The 19,945-nt window shown below is 52.4% G+C and overlaps 3 protein-coding genes across 11 annotated transcripts in view; all 3 read right to left on the reverse strand.

Moving 5' to 3' along the window:
• Positions 1-298: 298 nt before the first annotated feature.
• On the reverse strand, positions 299-4,384 carry LOC125693389 (cytochrome P450 26A1). Of its 3 annotated transcripts, XM_048945282.1 has the most exons (8): positions 3,199-3,499; positions 2,771-2,995; positions 2,601-2,663; positions 2,379-2,489; positions 2,098-2,247; positions 1,625-1,759; positions 1,271-1,423; positions 299-1,094 (listed from the first exon to the last, which is right to left on the reverse strand). In XM_048945282.1, exons 1-8 carry the CDS (start codon positions 3,385-3,387, stop codon positions 753-755), a joined length of 1,368 nt encoding a protein of 455 aa, XP_048801239.1. In that variant the 5' UTR covers positions 3,388-3,499; the 3' UTR covers positions 299-752. The 3 variants fall into 3 exon arrangements, with proteins under 3 accessions (XP_048801239.1, XP_048801240.1, XP_048801238.1); XM_048945283.1 differs by lacking the exon at positions 3,199-3,499 and adding an exon at positions 3,904-4,384 and having other exon boundaries at positions 2,379-2,663; XM_048945281.1 differs by having other exon boundaries at positions 2,379-2,663.
• Positions 4,385-6,234: 1,850 nt separating this feature from the next.
• On the reverse strand, positions 6,235-11,727 carry LOC125693388 (cytochrome P450 26C1). Its single transcript, XM_048945280.1, has 6 exons — positions 11,536-11,727; positions 11,229-11,453; positions 10,853-11,128; positions 9,381-9,536; positions 6,756-7,238; positions 6,235-6,670 (listed from the first exon to the last, which is right to left on the reverse strand). Exons 1-6 carry the CDS (start codon positions 11,725-11,727, stop codon positions 6,311-6,313), a joined length of 1,692 nt encoding a protein of 563 aa, XP_048801237.1. The 3' UTR covers positions 6,235-6,310.
• Positions 11,728-12,367: 640 nt separating this feature from the next.
• The window catches only part of EXOC6 (exocyst complex component 6), an 84,806-nt gene continuing 77,228 nt past the window's right edge, over positions 12,368-19,945 (reverse strand). For 5 of the 7 annotated variants that reach the window (XM_048945277.1, XM_048945272.1, XM_048945274.1 and 2 more), the window contains 2 exons: positions 14,235-14,347; positions 12,368-13,498 (listed from right to left, as the gene is read on the reverse strand). In XM_048945277.1, coding sequence (XP_048801234.1) covers positions 13,366-13,498; positions 14,235-14,347 — 246 coding nt within the window. In that variant the 3' untranslated portion in view covers positions 12,368-13,365. Of the gene's footprint in view, positions 13,499-13,963; positions 13,976-14,234; positions 14,348-19,945 lie in introns of all 7 variants that reach the window. The other 2 variants (XM_048945271.1, XM_048945273.1) reach the window with 1 other exon arrangement.

Consider the following 19,945-nt stretch of genomic DNA (forward strand, 5'->3'; position numbering starts at 1 on the left):
TTCCAGATAAACACTCGTGTTACGTGCTGTTCTTCTGCTTCCCTTTACTTCCTTATTTACTATGTCTCAACATTATGATAAAGAGACGCATTGCACTTACTGTCATATCACAGTGCTGAAACAGTTTACTGTGCACAAGTGAGAAGCACATGCGGGGCAAGAGGGTAGGGGAGAGGTGTGAGCATAAAAACAGCAAACAGCATATCCACAAAAGCAAGCCTGATTGATATTCAAACCCTTTAGACTCATTTATCTGGCTAAGCTACCCTCTAGTACGTAGGCAGATCTTCATACAGAGGATCTTCAAAAATAAACTTTATTATCAAACTTAAAATTCACACATTAGACATGAGGTCTAGACACAAATAATACTGAAAACCTCAAACCATAATGATTTAGATAATTCGGATGATAGCTACTTGCCGTTGTTCCAAATGCCTTTGAGAATATTTCTGAATGCATACACCATGGTGAAATGTCTTGTCAAACATGTATCTGGCCAGCTTGCAGTAAGATTTTTAAATAGGGGAAAACTTATTTCTATAGAAATAAAATTATCTAATTATGAATCAGCGACCCATAATTGTAGTGCTTGGGGAAAAAAAAAATCACAGCCTTTTGAAATACTTAGACATAAATAACTACTGTACATTTACAAGTTTAAATATTTAAAGGCCTTCGTTACAATAAAAAGTTACTATGTACATATGAGATGTTACACAGAAATCCAGCCGCAGGGAAGTGTTGAGCACTCAGATTTGGCCGCTGAAACCTATGAATTTGGCAGGCAGATTGTCCACAGGGTACACTATGGGGCCCGTTTTCATTGTAGGAGGTCCATTTAGCAGCTGCCAGTCACAGCTTCGCGCCAGCTCCACCGTAAATATTTTTAGAAGGACTTTTGCAAACTCTTTGCCTACGCAGCTCCTCAAGCCCCCACCAAAAGGAATGAAACTGAACCTAGAGGAGTCCTCCGGAGACGGAGACATGAAGCGGTCTGGGTTGAACTCGTCCTTGTCAGTAAAGAGATCGGCCACATCGTGGGTATCACAGATACTGTAAATAACATTCCAGCCTTTGGGGATCTGGTATCCCTACCAAAAGAAGAGAGAGGAGACATGAAGCACATTGTTTTGTTAAGGAAGCTGAAGATTCAGCATGGGACATGCAGGTACACCTTCTGATTCCCCCCACTCACTAAGGCAGGTACCTACAGAAGCACATTCATACTTGGCAGTGCTATGAGGAGCTGAGCCCCAGCCCTACTTACATTCAGCTCAAGGGTCTTGAGTGCTATTCGGAATCCTCCAGGAACGGGAGGGCTCAGCCTGAGGGTCTCCTTGATAACACAGCCTGTGTACTTCAGCTGCTCCAAGACCTCCATGTCCAATTGCTTCTCTTGGTTGGGACCAGACAGTAAGCCCTAGGTAGGAAGATGCTGCCATGACATTTATAGAACAGGCTCCATGCACTGCAAGACAGGCTGTCCCTCAGCTAATGATATTTCCCTACCCTCCTATAAGTAGGGAACCTCCTATGTCAAGGGGAACCCATCCTGGGACACCTCTCTGAGGCACCTTCCTACTGCCTGCTCATGGGAAGTGGCTGTGGAAAAGACACTCACCTTTACTTGCAGCTCCTTCCTCACTTTCTGCAGAACATCATGGTGGAGCCCCAGGAAGGCAATCAGCGATGTGGCAGCACTGGCAGTGGTTTCATGGCCCCCAAACAGCAGCTCTGTGGCAGACTCCTTCAGCTCCTTACTCACAGGACAGGAGAGAGAAAATATGCCTTGAGGGTGGTATCCCCATTGGGCCCACTCCACCACCAATGCGGCTTGGTGATCTTAGGCTGGAGCGGGCACCCTGGAGCCAGAGTGGGAGGTGGTCCCCACAAGCACAACCCTACACCCCTCATCCAGCAGCCTGGCTGCATCCTCTGTCCCCAGGACTCTCGTGCACTACACAGGCTGCTTTATGACCTGGCAAAGGGACAGCAACTCCTGCTCTCCGTTTTCAGTCCCAAAGATAAACACGCTGCTGACTGAGGGAGAGAAGCAGGGTGGGAAGAGATGGATCTGGATGGGGGGAACCTCACCTGCATATTGAGCTGCTCTCCGTTACCCTGTGTGTGCTCCATCAGCAGCTGCAGCGCGTCCTTGTAACCACTCTCAGGCTCCTTGCGGGCCATCTTGGCACGGATGTTCTCCTCAATCTTGGCATGGATGATGTTGCGTGCCCTCAAGCCCTGTGCAAGCAGGGGGAGAGTGAGCTGGGACTTGTGCCACCCCAGCAACTTACGCCATGCTGCCAACTTACACCACACCGCCATCCCTCCCTGCTGCCTTGGGAGCACCCCTAGCTGGCCTGGAGCCTCACCCGGTAGAGCCCACTGAAAGGCACGTCGATGGGGAGGGAGAAGAGGTTGCGGATCATCTCCTCGAAGGCTTCCACCAGCTGCTGCTCGCTGTCAGGGCCGGCCTGGCGGGGCTGGAAGCCCAGCAGGATGCGCATGGCGATGCGGAACATGAGGCGCTTCACCTCAGGGTACACCAGCAGGCAGGGCCCGGCGCCCAGCCACTGTGCCAGGCAGGCACTCACCTCCTCTTGGATGACGGGCACATAGTGCTGCAGGGCGTCCCGGGAGAAGGCCTGCATGATCACCTGCCCAGGGGACAAGGAGGAGAAGGAGGAGTAGAGGAAGGGGATACAGGCTCAGCCACCACATGCAGGACAGCTGCCCCGTTCCCAGCCCGCCTTTGGGGCTGTACCTTTTTGCGGTGTTTGTGCTGCCCATTGTGGAGGTTGGAGAGGCAGCCCGAGCCCAGGATGGTGCGCACCGAGGCGGGCCACTGCACGGAGACCAGGCGGTGCTCACCCAGCAGGATGTGCCGCACGTTCTCGGCGCCCATCACCCGCACCGTGGGCCGCCCGAAGAGATGAGTCTTGTAGATGAAGCCGTATTTCCTGCGCTTCATCTGCAGGAATTTCCGCCGCTGGACAGGGAAGGGAAGTAAGTAAATTGAAAAAAAAATAAGTTTTAAATAAATAAATGGGGATCGGGGGGAGAGAAGACAAAAAAAAAAAAAAAAAAAAAAAAAAAGAGAAGAATGAGCTCATCCACACCTGAGCTCAGAAGCCCGGCGCAGCCCTGCTCAGCCGCGTCCCTTGCAGGGAGAGGGGAAGCTGCCCGCCTTACCTGCAGCACCATCTGCAACGTCTCCCCAAAGAAGGGGAGCCCCATGGTACCCGGGGGCAACGGCAGCGGGCAGCTGGGGTCGCGGCCGCTGGCGCAGTACAGGTCCCAGAGCCGGACGGCGGCCAGGAAGAGCAGCAGGGGCAGCAGGAAGGTGCACAGGGCGCTGGCGACCAGGGCGGAGAAGCCCATGGTGGGGCAGCAGGACAGTGAGCCCGGTCCGGCCCGGCCCCCCGGGAGCTCCGAGTGTGCAGCCCGGGCTCTCCGCGGGCCGTCTTTTATACCCTTCCCAGGTTGCTGCCCACCCTACCTTACCATCCGATAAATTAGTTCACCCAAAGTTCATCTTTAATTGCGGATTGCGGCCTGGCTCCTCCCCCCGAAATCTTTAACCGTTTGCTTTGCGCGGCGCATCCCGCCCGCTGCAGACGGCCGCCGGGCAGACGGACGGGGTGCTGCGGGACCAACCGCCCCTTCGGATTTACCGCCGCGCTCCTTGGGGACCGGCAGCACCGAGGCGGAGACGTGCCCCGTCGCGGCAGCACGGAGCCTGCCGCCGGGAAGTACCCACCCTCGGGGCCCTCCCAGCCGCCGTGGGTCTCCGTCGCCGGCCCTCTCATCGCCCATCGGGACCCCTTGGTAGCCGGGCTGAGGGCTCCCCGGGCAGAGCCGCGTCGGCGGAGGTGGCTCCGCCGTCCCCCGGCTCACCTCGGAAGGCCCGGCTCGTGTTTCTGCCCGGTCTCGGAAGAAGGAGCGGCGGGCAGCGCTCCGTCTCGGCCTCCCGATGCAGGTTCAACCGCGGGTCACCGACGGAAAGGGAGGTGAGCGCGGAAAGGGAACACCCTGCCCGCTGCGCTCGGCTCCGATCTCCGCTGCCCGCCCTCGCCTGGGGCTCGCCGGGGCTACTGCGGCCGGGGAGAGGCGCTCGGCACGGCCGTACCCGCCGGGCGGGCTGTGCTCCCCTCCGGCGCAGCCCCGGGGTTCGACGTGCGGGAGTAGCGCGGCCCCGGGGCTGCAGGAGCTGACCCCGATGGGCTCCGCTATGGCCCGTGCAGAATAAGCTCCGAAGGACGCGGCCGCCGGGCATTGCGGGGATGCGGAGGGAAGGATAAGGCTGCGGACCGCTCCTCAGCTACCAATAAACTATCGTGATCGCTTCCCTTTTATCCCTCCATTTTCCTATCCTTTTTACTTTTGCTTTCTTACTCCTACCACGACCTCAATAAACGCTGGAAGTTGCGTGTGTGTGTGTTTGTGTCTACAGGGGTGGTGGCGCTGGCGAGGCGTCATTTTAAATTAGTACTTTTCTGACGCTCGGCACTCCGGACGGGACCTTCCCTCCCCCCATGTGGCCGCCCGCCCCTCGCAGCCCCTGCCCGGGCGGACCCTCGAGGCAGCCCTGCGGCGCTCGGCCCGGAGCGGCGGCCGCGCCCTGACCCGGCGCTCTCCCCTCGCCGGGCGCTGACCCGCTCGTGACCTACAACACGGACCGTGACATCTGCGTGAACCCGGCCGGCAACCGCGCCAAGTTCACTGTCTGTCAAAATAACGAGATACGGTGGCCTGAGCACCGATAATTGCCGCAGGAAGGCTTTATTATCTCCCCAGCTGTGTATTCCGCAGCCATCGGCTCGAAAAGAATCAAATGGTAAAGAGTGTAAGGGATAATTAAAAACATCTTGGAAGGAGGTCAAGAAATTAACAGCCTAATATGAACAAACTTTGATTACAAGTAACAATTATTACACTTCATTTGTAAATGCTCATGTTTATCTGAAAACAAAATCAGTTTCGGGTCTTTTTTTTTAAAACTAGATCTACGTTACACGTTTCAGTGGGCGGCTGCGGGGCTCGTTAGCGCTCGGGGTAATTTTTAAGTGTGCTGATGGAGGAACCCCGGTGCTCCCATGGCTGGAGCCCACACATCCCTCATGTCCCCAGGTCACTGCCACACCGGCGGCCTCGCAGCAGTCATCCAGTTCCACCTGCAGCCACCAATTTCCTTCCGATAGCCAGGGAGACGCACTTCTCAGGACAAGGTCAGGAGGGGCAGAGGCTCTGGTTCACAATGGGGTCGAGCTGCCAACAGCACTTAACTTAGTCCCATGGTTCAACCTCTTCCAGATCTGACTCACCACATTTGGGAGCCACATTTTTGCCCCAGGCAGTACTGCACCCCACTGCATGCCTCAGCATAGATGTGTGATGGGGACCAGCCCAGGCAGGGTGGCTTTTAGCCTGGCACTGACACCAGACATTCTGGCACTCAAAATGTGCCACCTGAAAATGTGTCCCCAGCTCCTGGGCTCAGCCCCAGGTACCACTGCAGTGCCCCAGAGCCACCAATCAGAGCTTACACATAGGGCAGTGCTAGGGCAGGGCTGAGGCAGGGTCACCGCTGCCCTGTGACAGCCACCATAGCACTATGCAGATGTCCTTCCACCATGTGCCAGCACCAGCAGGAGCACAGGATGTGCCCTCACTAAGCAGACCTGTTCAGAAATGAACATTTCCCAGACATTTATTCACGACAGGTCTGTGCCCCGTGCCAGGCTGCTCTCTGCATTCTGCAGGAACTCGGGATAAGGCTACATGTCAGGCCCCAGGCAGCAGTATGGCACTCAGGCACTGCACGCACAGCCACTGGGTCAACAAATGTCTCATTTGTGGTGGCTCTAATAGGAAGTGAAGGAAAGAGATGAAATATTTACAATACAAACCTCTTGACACAGTTATCCTACCTAGAGCTAATACTGTGAATTGGGCAGACCTAGCGTGTGTTTTACCCTGCAGAGCCCTCATCTTTCCTCTCTTCCACCTCTAGAAAGCTGTGCTGTGCAGGACAGGGTGTGCAGGACGGGGTGTGCAGGATGCTCTTGCCTTTCCTTCACACACCTGTGAGAGAAAGCCCTGCGGCAGGAATGGGGCTTTGCTCCTGGGAATGTGTGTGGGCCTGGGCTGGTGGGGGTGAGGCTCCCCTTGGTGCTCAGGGCTCTATGGGACCATTCCTAATGTACTGAGCATCAGAAAGGGGAAAAACAACAAGCCTTTGGGGCTTTGCTCTGTAGTGCCTCAGCCATGACCACCGCCACTGGGCTGAGCTCAGCGTCCTGGCTCAGGCCTCACCGCCACGACGGGGCTGCAGGGGGTGGAAGTAGAGCTGCAGCCCGTCGACGGGGTGCACAATGGGCACGGTCTGCATGGCGGGGAAGGTCGGCGTGGCCAGTTCCCAGCGGGCCGTGGTGACCAGCTCGATGGCCAGCAGCTTCAGGATGGCCTGCGCCAGCTCCTTGCCAATGCAGCTCCGTGCCCCGCCACCAAAAGGGATGTAGTGGAAGCGGCCGGCAGCCTCCGGCTGGGTGACACTGAAGCGGTCAGGATCAAAGCCACCTGGGGGGCTCTGGTAGATGGCAGCCGTCTCATGCGTGTCACGGATGCTGTACATCACGCTCCAGCCCTTGGGGATCTGGTAACCCTGTGAGAGGAATAGAGGGGAGAGTTAGGGCCCAGCGGAAACACCTGGGGGCAGCCCCCCTTCTCCCTTTTCTGCAGGCACTTACATCCAGCTCGAAGGTCTGTAGTGCAGTCCTGTACCCCCCAGAGACAGGCGGCAGTACCCGCAGCACCTCCTTGACCACGCAGTCCAGGTAGCGCAGGCGGCTCAGCTGCTCCAGGCTGATGTCCGAGGGGCAGCGGCAGCCCCGGGGCTGGGGGCTGCTCAAGGGGTGTGTGGGCTCCAGCGGGGCTGGGAGATGGGGGAAGCAGCCACCCCCCAGCTCTGCCTCCTCAGTGGGGTCAGGGGGCTGGTTCTGGTCCTCATGAGCATCGCTGGCTGTGCTAAGGAGTTGCTGCTTGCTGTCCCTGTCTGCTGCTGGGCAGGGTGCCATGGGGCAGTTCTGCTGGTGTGGGTACAGCTCATGGGATGCCAGCTCCTGACGGATTTTTTCGATTGCTGAGGGGTGCTTTAGCAGCAGGAGGATGAGGGAGGTGCTGGCACTGGCCGTGGTGAAAAAAGCAGCAAATATGAGCTCAATGGCTGACTCCTGGCAGGGAAGGAAAGTGACAAGTTTGAATGCCACTTTGAGCTTGTTGTGATAGGATTTTCAGACTGTTCTCAGCTTTCACAGGTTTTGTCCCTGTGCAGAGAGCCCTACCTCTGCCTCCATTCTCTACAGCCTGCACCCCCCAGTGCTGGCAGGGATCTCTATGTGACATATCCATGCTCGTCCACCTCCACACAGAGCAGACATCCACCTGCCTAGGAACTGATGCCAAAACAGCTAAGCACACATCTCTTCCATTCTGGCTCTTCTCAGCTTCCTGCCCAAAATTTACAAACCTTAACAAGAATTTCAACATGCATTTTATCATAAAGGCTGAAGTTCACTTTAAGCATTATGTTTTTTACCTTCATCAGCACTTTCCCCTGCCTCCCCTGCAGCTTTTACCTCTCTGGCCAGCCAGGAGCAATGAGGTTGCAAGTTTATGTACAGATCACACTGGCAGCTAAAATGGGCTCCATTCAATCCATCTTGTTGTAATTGACCATTTGCTTGTGTGGGAGGGGACTCAGAACAATGCTCAGAAGCAGAAAGTTAAGAGTTACTGGAGCTAGATCTGGAGGGTGAGGCCAGAAGCACAGGGAAGGACACCTGATGTCTTAAGTCTCCTGGAGCCAATTCTGGTAAGGTCAAGAGTAACGCAGCAAAGATTTGCAACCATCACCAGCAACATAAGTTGTCTGGACTGCAGGCTTTTGCCAAAATGCAGCTCTCAAGGGCATCTTTCAGGTGAAATAACAGGTCCCTGCTGACCCCTGCACACCTCCTGCAGGCGGCAGCAGGAATCTTTACACCCACAAGACAGCAGACACAGATGAAAATAAATCTGTGAGTTCCACAGCTTGCAATTAAAAGCCGGGATATTACAATATAGCACAAGAAAATTAGAGCAGGCTCTGTATTTTGAAATAATAGCCCTTATGACTGCCTGCATCAGCCTCTGATGGTGCTGCCATGTAAATTGTGACACTGAGAAGCTTACTTTCTCTCCCTGCTTTTACAGTGCCAACACAACCGGTGACAGTGAGGCTGCGTTCTCCCACAGCTGCCTCGGTGTGTTCCAGTGCTGCAGCTCAACTGGGAGCCAGACCACTGAGCCAGGGACAGCCAGCCCCAGGTCACTGCCATGTCACCCCATACTGTCTTCAATATCTGTGTATTCCTGCTGTTGTCATCTCACCTGTCATCAGAGCCAGGGACACGATGAGAGGTCATGTAGTTATTCTTGTGCAATACACACATGAATACTCACAAAGTTCAATCCAGACTAACTGATCACATTTTGAGTCTGGGAATTAGTTTTAGTTATCTTGAAATAAACCAGTTCTAATTGCATCTAAGAACCTCTGTAATGTCTCCCAAACACTTCAGAATTTGGAGATTACACTTCTACAAAATATGTACGAAACATTTAGCATTGGATCACTATCCTTGAATATCTAAATAAACAGTAAAGCCATGTGTCCTGTATGTTTAAACTGCACCCATGCAAAACTGCTTCAAAACTTGCCACATGGATGCAGTGTCATGTCCCTGCCTCACCTGGAATGACCTGGAGGTGTGAATGATGCAGCACTAACGACAATTTTTTTCCCAAGACCTTTGGCAAAGTGCTCTTCACCGCATTTTGTCCCAGTGAGGACTGCTGGGTTCATCCCTAAGTCACAGCAATGAATCATATTGCATCACACAGTCCTCAAGCTCCTCAGTGTAATTAATAAGGAGATGATAGGGTATGTCCCAGAACCCATCATTCCAGCCCAGAGCCCATTTTGATGAGTTCTCTGGGCTCCCAGTCCTGAGGAATGGAGCGACATGATCTACAAGCACACTGCCCTGGGTGCAGCTCTATGTATTTCCAGGACAGCATCCTGGAGGTTATCGAGTGCACACTGATGTACAGAATCTGAGCACAGCCATGTAAGTCTAAATGCATCCTAAGCCAGGTTGAGGCCAGATGCCTGTGAAGAGGACAGGCAGAGAGGCATTTGTTTCCATTTTAGGCTCCAGCTCTGTTGTAAGGCAGAGCCCTACCAGCAGTCCTGCACAGCCCTCTCCTGCCACCCCTCCGTCCCACGCTCACAGCCACCGGCTCAGGAGGGAACTGCGCGGGGCTGCGATTACCTTCAGCTCCTGCATAGTGAACTCTTTGCCGTGCTCCTTGGCACTGTTTATTATGAAATCCAGAGCATCGCTGTGTTCTTCTGACATGGCTCGCTGCAGTTTCTCCTGTATGGCCCTCTCCATGAACTCATGCAGCATGTCCCGTGCTTTGATGCCCTGTGGGAGGCAGACACGGGTCAGGAGAGCCTTGGGCACATCCCCCTCTCTGGAGAGGCTGGGGACTCCCACTCTGGTCATCTTTAATTCCAGAATCTGCAACAGCAAAGCGGAGTTAGCCCACTGCCAGGCCCCGGGGCCTTGCAGCAGGCAGCAGGTTGTGAGAACTGCTGAGGATTCATTGGCTTCCTGCTGTGAGTCAGTATAAGCCCTAGGAAAGGCTTTGGGATGAGTTGACAGCAGCAAACTTGTGGGACTGAATCCAGAGAGGTCTGCACCAGACAACTCCTGTCCTGGCCAGGTCCAATAGGAGCCTGTCCCATGGAGAGGGTGAGGTCACTTAATATAAGACGAGCCCTGGAAGCAAGGCACTGACAGTGACAAATGAGGGGATTTTCCAGATTGGGAACATGTTAATCACGCCTGGCTAATCTCTGGCTGTGCAGCAAAACCAACTGAGGAGCAATGTCCTTGCAGAGCAGGAATGGATGGAGGCAGGAGGCCTCCAGCAAAGCTAGAAGGAACAGGTGGTTGGGGGCAGAAATGGCCACAGCCAGCAGCTTGGAAGTAGTTACAAAGGAGAACCCAGACAGGAAGGACTTGAGTAAAGGAAAAGGGGCAGTGAGCAGGAGGAGGTGAAGAGATTGGTCTAGGGTCAGACTGGCCATGGCTGAGCTGAGGAGGCAGGAGGGGACAGGTGGGTGGTAGAAGCTCACAATGGTGACAGTGGGGGGTGGTGGGGAAGGTGATGGCAAGCAGAGTTCATAGAGGAAATGAGGTTGGGCAATGCCTTGATGGAAAAGGCAGGCAGTTTGGGCTGTGGAACCTAAAGCCAGATGAGAAAGAGCAGATTGAAAAGGGACAGGTGGCAAGAATGGGCAGGGCAGCAGAGAATGAACGGAGACTATGAGAGGCATAACGGGCTGTCCCACTGCCATGTTCCCCTCCAGCACTGCACCAGGCACCAAAAAGGGGTCTCCAATGCTCAGCCTGCCCAAAGTGCACAGGGAGGTTCCTCTGTGCCTGCTGCTCTCTGCTCACACACAGACCTCTGCCACAAGTGGGCTTGAACCCAGGAGGAATGCAGTGGCACAGCAGCAGGCATTGGGTAACCATAGTTGAGGAAAAGGCTCCAGCCACGCGTGTGGCAACTCCATGCTGTACCAGAGTCTATGCAGGCAGGTGCTGGAGGCACCCAGCAGCGGGGTGGGCAGTGCCCTGGACTCATTGGGGTGCCCCTTGTCAGGCCTGAGGAAGGGGTCTGTGCAGCCACAGCCTGGCCCAGCCACGGGCAGGAGTGGGGCAGGCAGCAGTACCTTGCGCAGCCCACTGAAGGGCACATTGAGGGGCAGGGAGAAGAGGTTCTCCACCAGCTGTTCAAAGGTTTTGGCCAGGTCCTTGAACTGCTTTTCCTCCAGACGGAGTCCCAGCAGAATCTGAGCTGCAATGCGGAAAGTTAAGGTTTTAGCAGAGGAATAAACGGCGATGGAGCCCGGCTGCATGCACCAGCCCCGCAGCTCCCAGCTCACAACCTTCTGAATCCGTGGCAGGTAGCTTTCCAGGGCAGCGCGGCAGAACACTCTGGCCAGGATCTAGAAGCAGAAGGGGGGAAACAGAGGCAGGCGGTTAAAGCACGGGTCTGAGAGCTGAGCATGGGCAGGAGTTGCCCAGCCACGCACCCATGGGGCTCACCTTGCGGCGCTGGCGGTGCAGGTCGCCTGTAGAGCTGAGCAGGGTATGGGAGCCTAGGAGGATCTGGGTGCTCTGGGGCCACTGTGCGCTGACCAGTGTGTGCTCGCCCAGCAGGATCTTGCGGACGTTCTCAGCACCCGTCACCCGCACCACCGGGCGGCCCAGCAGGTGGGTCTTGAACACGTTGCCGTAGCGCTCCCGCCGGGAGCTGTGGAAGCGGGAGCCCTAGGGACGCGCCGTGAGTCAGCTCGGGGCTCCCGCCGGCCCCCGTCCCGTCCCGTCCCGTCCCCGTCACCCCGCACCTCACCTGCAGCAGCCAATGCAGGGTCTCCCCGAAGAAAGGCCAGCCCATGGAGCCCTTGGGCAGCGGCAGGGCGTTGGTACGATCTCGGCTGAGGCTCCAGCGCAGCGCCCACAGGTGCCGACACAGGGCGAGCAGCAGCGCCAGGAACAGCAGCGCCAGGGCGGCCGCCGCGGTCCAGCAGAGCCCGGCCGGCATCCTCCCTCCTGCGGCGCACCGCGGGTCCCGCTCCCTGCCCCGCGCCGGGAGGGCGGGGAGCGGCGGCGGTGCCCGCCCCGGCGGCTGCCACGCGCGGGGCCGGGAAGGAGACGGCGAGCGGAAAGGCCCTCCCGGCTGCAGCTGCGGCCCGCCCGGCCCCGCTCGCCTCCTGCACCCGCTTCTCCCTTCGGCCACATTTATATAGATATTGGCCACTTAACGCCCGATCCACCTTCGCAGATGACGTCTGCCCTGCATATTTAAGCAGCGCAGCTAAGTGCGGTGATTGGAGCCGGAGAGCCGGGATTGATGGAAGGGGCGCGGGGCGATCGGGGGCGGCAGTGGCTGCTCCCTGCGGGATGGCCCCTCGGGGGTCTCCCCCCACAGCCCGACCCGACCCGGCCCTGCCCGGCCCAGCCCAGCTTTCCCGTCTCAACCAGAACCGGGACGGTTCCCCGCTGCGCCCCGCCGCCGCACGGCATCGCGGCCCGACCCCATAACGCCCCGGTCCCACTCCGCAGGCGCGGTCCCGCAGGCGCGCTCCGAGGTAAATGACCGGGAGCCGCGCGGCTCCCACCGAAGTGCAGGGCCGAGTGCGTGTAAACACATTAAATCAAAGGCAAACACGGGTAAGGTTTATATTACTGTATTTAGACGGTCAATAACTTAAAAATACAGCGAAATGTACATTATTTTTACATTTGGTTTGTATCTGTTAGACATTTTCCTCCTGTCTAAAATTGCCAGGAGGTGACTGCACAGCGCGTGGCCTGGGGCACTCCATGCTGGGATGGGGCGTTGGGACCAACAGAGGCAGCACAGAACCAACAGTGGCAAATCTATTCCCTACCCGCGCCCTGGGGAGAGCCCAGGATCTTAAAAAGTACGGTTAGAAATGGTCACCCTGAGGAACAGAACCCAGAAAGTCACATTATAAAGAACTCAAATGGTTATTTACAATCAGAAACTCAAGATTAAACTCTTTCAGAGAACAAAGCCTAGAAGTCCTAACACTAAATAAATACCAAGCCTAGCACTTGGGGAGTTCTTAAAGGTACCAAAAATGAGAAGATTTTCTCATACCTCCAGACTACACAATTCGGTAGATAAAATGATGTCCAATCACCTTAAGGCTACTATACATTTAATGCAGGAAAGTGACAGGCAGTACCTGAATGCGGGGATCTCAGCACTTAAAAAAAAAAAAAAGAAAGAAAAAAAAAAAGAAAAAAGAAAGCAAAACAAAAAAACCAACACATTAAATTAGGATTCATCCTGAAACCAGCCATAAGGGATCACTTCTCAGATAATTCCTGCCCAGAGCAACCCTGCAAACATCTTGTCTGCAGACACTTATAAATAATGTATTTACAGTTCAGCTGCCCCATGTTCAATGTGATAGAGCTGGTTTTATTGTACAGTCTCATTTTTCACCATTTGTTTACAATATACAAAATAGTTTTCGATCCGTTAAAAATTCGTACAAAGAACATTTGCTGAGGGCCCCACATCTCTGCTGTGGGCTGCGCTTTTCCTTTACCAGTCAAACAAATGTCCCAACTGAGAGCACTGCTGGGCAGAACGGGTGGCTCTGAAATACCTCTTGGTGTGGTAAGGATCAGTTCTGCAGCAGCAGGCCTATGTGTGCTGGGACATGCCATTCACCAGGCTCCTGAGCTGCTTCACCACAGTCTCAATCAGCTTCTGCTTGTCACGATCGTTCTTCCTGAACTGAGCAAAAATGTTGTTCTTTTTGCTAGAGTCTCTCATTCTGGAGGAAAAAAAAAGGGAGTGAGGGGAGGAAATGGTACTGACATGTTAGAAACACCATTTGAAAAGGGAAAACCTGACTACTAAAATAGGTTTCCTTTCTACTTCAATAGGTTTACTCTCGTTCCTTTTCTGTTCTCTGCACTATAACAAACTGAAAGGTTACAAAGTCCATTATCTGTATGTTCTTAAATTAAACCTCCGGCACTCAGAGCTCGCAGTAACAAATATTACTTCCCAAATCACATTAGGCAAATCCCACTTCAGCGGTGCTGCCCCTACAGCTGCGTAAAGAGGGAGGAAAACAAAGATCCGAGTGGAACAGTGGCTCTGGGCCGAGCTCAGGCTGCACGAACCGCCCCCGGGCTCTACTACTGAGCTTCGTTATCGATGGATTTTAAAACGAAGTTCGGAAAACGTAATAAACTGAAGAAAAAATATTCGATAAGAGCTAAGCGGTACATACCCTCTGTGCACTCTGCAAAGCGCAGATCGTCACAGGGAGGAGAGAAAAGAGAACACCGTTAGAAAAGCCCTTCAAGCCCGCGCACGCTCCCATCCCACCGCCGCTTCCCCGCGTCTCCCGGCGCGGCGGCAGCTCCGGCTCCACAGCGGCTCCGCGGCTCCCGGCCCCGGGCAGCGCCGCAGCCGCCGGGAGGGCGGCCCCGTTCCCGGCTCCGCAGCCGCCCCGTCGGGGCCGGGCTGAGCCCCGCGGCCGGCACAGCGCATGCACTTACTTCTCCAGGAGCGTGAGGGCCGTGCTGGGGTTGACCCGCAGGTACTTGGAGGTGGCCTGCCCGTAGTCGGCCAGGTAGGTGGACCAGTCCCACACCATGAAGAGGTCCAAGAGCTGCGGGAGAAGAAGCGGTGAGCGGGCGGCAGCTGCCGGCCGCTCTCTCCCCGGGGCCCCCTCCTCGCCCTCCGCACGGCGGGAGGCGGCGGCTCGGGGCCAGGCCCAGCGGGGGATGCCAGCGGCCCCAGCCCCGGGTGATTCGCCGCGGGGAGGGAGAAAGGGATCGCTGCTCCCGGCCACCTAAAGGAGAAGCTCAGGTAGTCTCAATTAAGTGAATTAAAGAACCCCCGCGCGGGACTCTCTATGGTGACCGATCCCTACACCTCTGTCCCGAGTGCACTTTTGGATAGAAAAACTCAACTGCTTCAACGGTGAAAGAAGAAAAACCCTCCAAGTAGAGATAAGCACGCAGGCCCGGCCTTTCGCTCGCAGCCCCGGTGCCGCCGCTCGGCACCGCCGCCCGATGCCGGCCCGCAGCAGCAGCCGATGCCAACGGGGCACCGCCGCGTTCTCCCGCAGCCGGCGCCCGGCCTCCTCGTCCCGCGGCTGGAGGCTGCTCCGGGCTGCCCTGCGCCACAGCAGCACCGGTTTGCTGTTGGAAGGAACACCCCTCCCGTTCAGCATTTGCTTCTTCTGCCTGTAAGCCAGAGCAGGGCCGCTGCAGTAAGGACCCAAGCGCCAAGCACTGCACCTTCAAACTTGCATGCTTCTGTTCTCCTCTCCTTTCTGAACCCTTAAGTTATTTTCAAATAAAGTGTCTAATTTAATTATTTTCTAATTAATATATGTAATAAAATGCTTTCTGAACACAGAGTAACACTTCCTGTGGCACAGGTACTGCAAAGTCCTTTCAAAGTCCTACAAAAACATTACAGACTTCAGCGACGTCCAGATTTTACATCTGAACACCTCAGTTGGGTGAAAGGCAGGGAGGCTGTTCCATTCTCTGCTGACTACACATCCACCATAGCTGTCAAGGTCGAATGCAATCAGTTCTTTCTCATAACTGCTTTCTCAGTATGGTCACCATTAATTTTCCTATTGATCTGTGGAGAATATGCTGTCAGTCACTAAGCAAACAGAGCTGGTGTGAGCTATCAGGCTCTGATAACCCAGGAATTAGCGGTATTTGTGAAGCCCCTGCCCTCACCACTGTGCGTTACCTATCCCTTACTACCTGTGCTGAGACAGCCAGCAGTGCCCAGTCCTCACAGAGGCTGTGCAGTAAACACCAAACCATGATCAAAAGAGCAGAAAGTGGGACAGTTGGACAGACAACATGAGGGGAAGATAAAGCTGACAGCCACAGGCACACAGGCTACATAAACTGGAGACTTCATGTTTCCTCTCTCTCACAAAGAAGCAAACAGAACGCATGAATCAATTACCACCAACTACAGAGCCACTTGCCACTTGGGATCCACATGGAGAAGGTCTTTATAAAAGGACCACACTGATGTTCTTGCAGCAGCTGTGTTCAGTAAACCAAATTTGTAGGGGTAGGAAATATCCCCATTGCAGCACTGACACTGTGGTCTTCGTACCATCGGTGTTTGAGTCACTCAGTGACAGTGAGGGTGGAAGGTCAGACCTACCAACCAAACACAGTCTGGCACGTAGGGCTCCAAAGGGGCTGCAGACACTGCAGAAGGTCGCAGGCTGCTGCTGTGCACAATTAGGTACGGTGGTTCAGTCCCCCTGACAGCTGCAGTGCTGTACTGTGGCACACTGCTGCACTAACGGGCTCTGACAGCGGTACTATACTGCAGGTGGGCAGGAACTGCTTGCTTCTCTCACGTCTGTGTTCCCCTGCATCTGATGTGATGCTCGGCAGCATACAGCTCATGTGGGCAGAAAGGCCTCTTTAAGGTGGGATTGTCTTGAGCACACACACACGAGCTGGAAGACAGCCCATCCATCCAAAGATGCTGACAAGTGTTTGGACTACTTCATATAATTCCAGCTGGCCTACCTAATCCTGTGGTAGTTAGTAGAGGGTAAAGATACCTTGATCTTTATGTACAAGACTCTTGAAAGATAACAGAAGAGCATGAAGATGCAATAAATAAATTTTTTTACCACATGCAAACTGAAAGCTGTGTGGAATTTATCATGAAAATTAACACTTGGCCATCTTCCTCAACAGAAGGAAAAAAACACCAAATTCTTCCCTGTATTTATGCTGTAATTTCACTTACAATAGATTTACACTGAAATGATCTTACGATGTGACAGGGACTGGGCATGGGCAAAACCACAGGGAGAGGGAACTGCCTTTGGTGGTATTACAGCATTCAAGGTGAAGGTATAATGGAAAGATTTTGTGGATTTGGCTCAATGTGCTGACATACTCTTATTGCAGAGATGTAACATTGGGCAGACGTTAAATTCCACTGAAATAAAAGAAGGCTGTAAATCTATAATGTTTTAAAAACTGTGATTATTACTAATGCGAAAAAAAAAGTATTGAGGGCAAGTCTAACTGTAAAGGTATTAATTTTGCCAACATGTATCAGCTACAGTAACACAAAACAATTTGGGGATAAAAGGTGAGGTGAGCTTGTCTCAAGGGCCTCTCCATTGGTCCTGCGATAGTTCTTGTTGTGGCAACCAAAATCAAGCTGTTAGAGGCCAAATGAAAGCAATCACTCCCTATTGCTATTTTATCCACTAAAACTGCTATTACTGCGACAATAACTGAAAACAGGATGTGCTGTCCATCAAGCAGTATCCCATAATGGCATGCTCTGTAGTAAGAGCATCGGCAATAAATACATTTCTGCCTTAAAATAAATCAAAATCCATGCTATAGCACAGCACACTCACACTGCTGGCTGCTACTTCCTTGAGGTTAGAATGTGCACTGTTTGCACTTAAATTACAGTAAAAAATAACATTTTATTTTGTACATGCATCTCTTCATACTTAACATGTACAAGAAATCCTTCAAACAGGACAGAACCAAACCTTTCCCTCTGCTCTCAGGGGCAGGGCAGACCATGGGCTGTTAGCCAACCACCTGCTCACACCCAAGGATCCACCCATGTCAGAACCAACTTACACAGCTAAGACACGGTGAAGCACCTATTAAGGCAGATATAGGTGCTCTGCTACACAAGAACAAAGGTGCTCTTGTACTCTCTTTATCCCATAACAACCATGGAAAATAAGAATAAGCTAAGGCAGGCAATGCTATACCTGAGAATTTTATAATGAAGCAGAATATGTTTCCCTAGGAGCATGGGAATAGTTCTTAAAGCCTTTCTGACTGCAAGCAACTAACTAGAATTTGCAGATAAGCATGTGCATTGGTGAATCATTACCAAGAAAGAAACACAGGAAAAGCTCTACCCACACTCAAATGCAGTGTCAATCGACTGTCCCCTGCTAACATTTACAAGTAGGCAGGCTGTACGCCTATTCTAAAAGTGAGACAGAAGGGGAAATTTCACCCGGCATCTTGGGAACATCAGAGCTGATGATCCCAAGGACAACATCTTCTTTTCACTGCATATTTAAGTGCTGCCCTCTCCACTACATTATTAGCCATGTATACACAGATCAATACACCTCAACTTGAGGCCTTTTGTTGCCATGCTACACTTGAGTGATGCCCTACAAGCCTTGGATTTTCTAACTTTCTGTACTTGCCTAAGTGCTTCCTAAATACCTTTTTACAAGTCTAACATAAGCTTTCTCTGTTGGAAATAAATACCACCTCAAAAAAAAGGTGCTTATTCATACTTTTGCTTACATAAAAGTAATACTACATAATTTCTTATAATTCTATATAATCATATACTTTGTTTTACAACAGACAATGTTGCCTTTTTCTATAAAAAATTGTTTTAAACACAATGATATTGTTGTAAAGGACACTAAATTACTTTTCAGTCAAAAGAGGTCTTACTTCAAGACTTTGATAGCTACTGGCTTTGGTTAACACAAAACAACACAACACAATATTGATGCCACATGGGAAAAAATGTCTTAAGATTTAAGGGGCAGTATTCAGGTTTCAAATGGGTTGCATCTATAATTCAAGTTCAGAACTCTTCCTTCCCCCAAGGTTTCTCCAGGGTGATATGACCATCTTAGGGTAGAAATTAATGATAATCATTAGTCAGTAAAGTTTTGTTCTGTATCACCCGTACCCAAAGCCCTCAGTAGCTCACTCTTATTCCTGTATTTAGGCCATCTTGTAATTACATGAGAATTTTAGGCACTTGGTAACGGTCAGACTCACCCATCCGGCCCTTTCAGTCCTGTTTGAGCCTCTGTCACATCCTCAGATATCATACAGATGCCCTTTCCTTTTTACTTTGGGGCAACTGTCAGGAATAATCTTGGGAGATAATGCGACTTTGGGAGCCAGCTGTCCGCAGAGCCAACACCGCGGCAGAGATGGGAGATGACGATGAGGGCTTTGCAGGAGGAAATGGGGTCAGTGTCCATTCAAATTTTTCTAGACAACACACAATGTTGTCTAATTTAAAGTTCTCAAGATAGCTTAGTATGAGATGGAGTGGTGCTGTTATCTCTTCTGAAGTGTCACGAGTGTCAGCAAGTAGCTCTGGCTGGGCAGCAAAGCACCCACGGATCAGGAGGTGGAGATAAAAATGAGAAGTTGTGCATCTAACATCCAGCTCATCTTCCTGTAAATTCCAATATTCCACCAAAAAAAGAGTAATTTTGAATTCAAAAAAATAATTCTGAAACACGTCACTGTTGGTTATGTCCTTCAGACCTCCTTTCCACACTCACAAGCGGAATATTTTGCATGCTGAGCAGCTTATTAACCCCTAATCACCCAGTTACTTCTGGACTCCACTGCATGTGTAATTACCTTCTCTCAGGTACAATTTGCCTGACAAAATGTCAGAACACTTGCAGCTTAGTTTGCTGAAATTGATAAATGCTGTCTTTCCACAGCCAAGGGGCATAATGAACAGGAAAAAAAGGCACTTATGGAAACACACAGAAGTGGATTCATGCCAGCAGAGCTCCAGGCCTGGGCCACATCGCGGCCCTCTAAGTGAGAGTGTGCATTCGGCCTGCTGGGATGGGGCAGCCACAAACCTGCCACCCACAGCAAGATTGCATGTGAATTTCAAATTAAGGGTGGGATTAGATCCGTCTGGGAAAAAAGTATCCCCCCCAAAACGACCCACAAATGAAAAAAGCAAGGGTGAAGCAATGCAGTGGAAGTTGATATTGTAAAAGGCCATCATATGTGCTAAAGTAGAAGCAATACTACTGAGACTCTCTGGGAAAGGGGGGAAAAATCAAAAGCAGATCCGGACAAAATTCAGGAAAAGCAAAAAGGGCAGGATTGTTTTTTTTAACAGCTTTGCGGTATCCGTGGGCTCAGTTGCTCCTGATTTCTGCTCTATGGTGTTTTCAGGTTATGCACCCGCACACTATGGGGAGTGCAAAAAAAGAAATCCTTACCTGACCTCTGGATAACCCAAACAGGAGATTAGCCCATTTCCAAGCAAAGCAGGTTGTCACACTGTTAGGCCAATTGCTTCTATTGACACTTTGCATAAACATCTTACACAGGGTGATCAGAAAGGACTGTTATGCCATTAACGCTCTTTTTATTTTTTTATACCTAAGCCTTACAGAATAAAGGCCTTTCTGAGTAAGGGATAA

The sequence above is a fragment of the Lagopus muta genome, chromosome 5, assembly GCF_023343835.1.
Source record: "Lagopus muta isolate bLagMut1 chromosome 5, bLagMut1 primary, whole genome shotgun sequence".
In the NCBI taxonomy this organism is placed as follows: domain Eukaryota; kingdom Metazoa; phylum Chordata; class Aves; order Galliformes; family Phasianidae; genus Lagopus; species Lagopus muta.

Bases quoted from the DNA above. Each gene is read 5' to 3' on its own strand.
- LOC125693389 (XM_048945281.1), bottom strand. From the start codon at position 3,387: ATGGGCTTCTCCGCCCTGGTCGCCAGCGCCCTGTGCACCTTCCTGCTG. The intron at 2,248-2,378 runs GTGAGGCTCCAG...CTGCTTGCACAG, and splicing joins CTTTCAGTGGGCTCTACCGG to GGCTTGAGGGCACGCAACAT. The intron at 1,760-2,097 runs GTGAGGTTCCCC...CCTGTGAGTAAG, and splicing joins GAGAGCAGCTCAATATGCAG to GAGCTGAAGGAGTCTGCCAC.
- LOC125693388 (XM_048945280.1), bottom strand. From the start codon at position 11,727: ATGCCGGCCGGGCTCTGCTGGACCGCGGCGGCCGCCCTGGCGCTGCTG. The intron at 11,454-11,535 runs GTGAGGTGCGGG...GCGCGTCCCTAG, and splicing joins CCCTGCATTGGCTGCTGCAG to GGCTCCCGCTTCCACAGCTC. The intron at 7,239-9,380 runs GTAATCGCAGCC...CTTCCCTGCCAG, and splicing joins TCACTATGCAGGAGCTGAAG to GAGTCAGCCATTGAGCTCAT.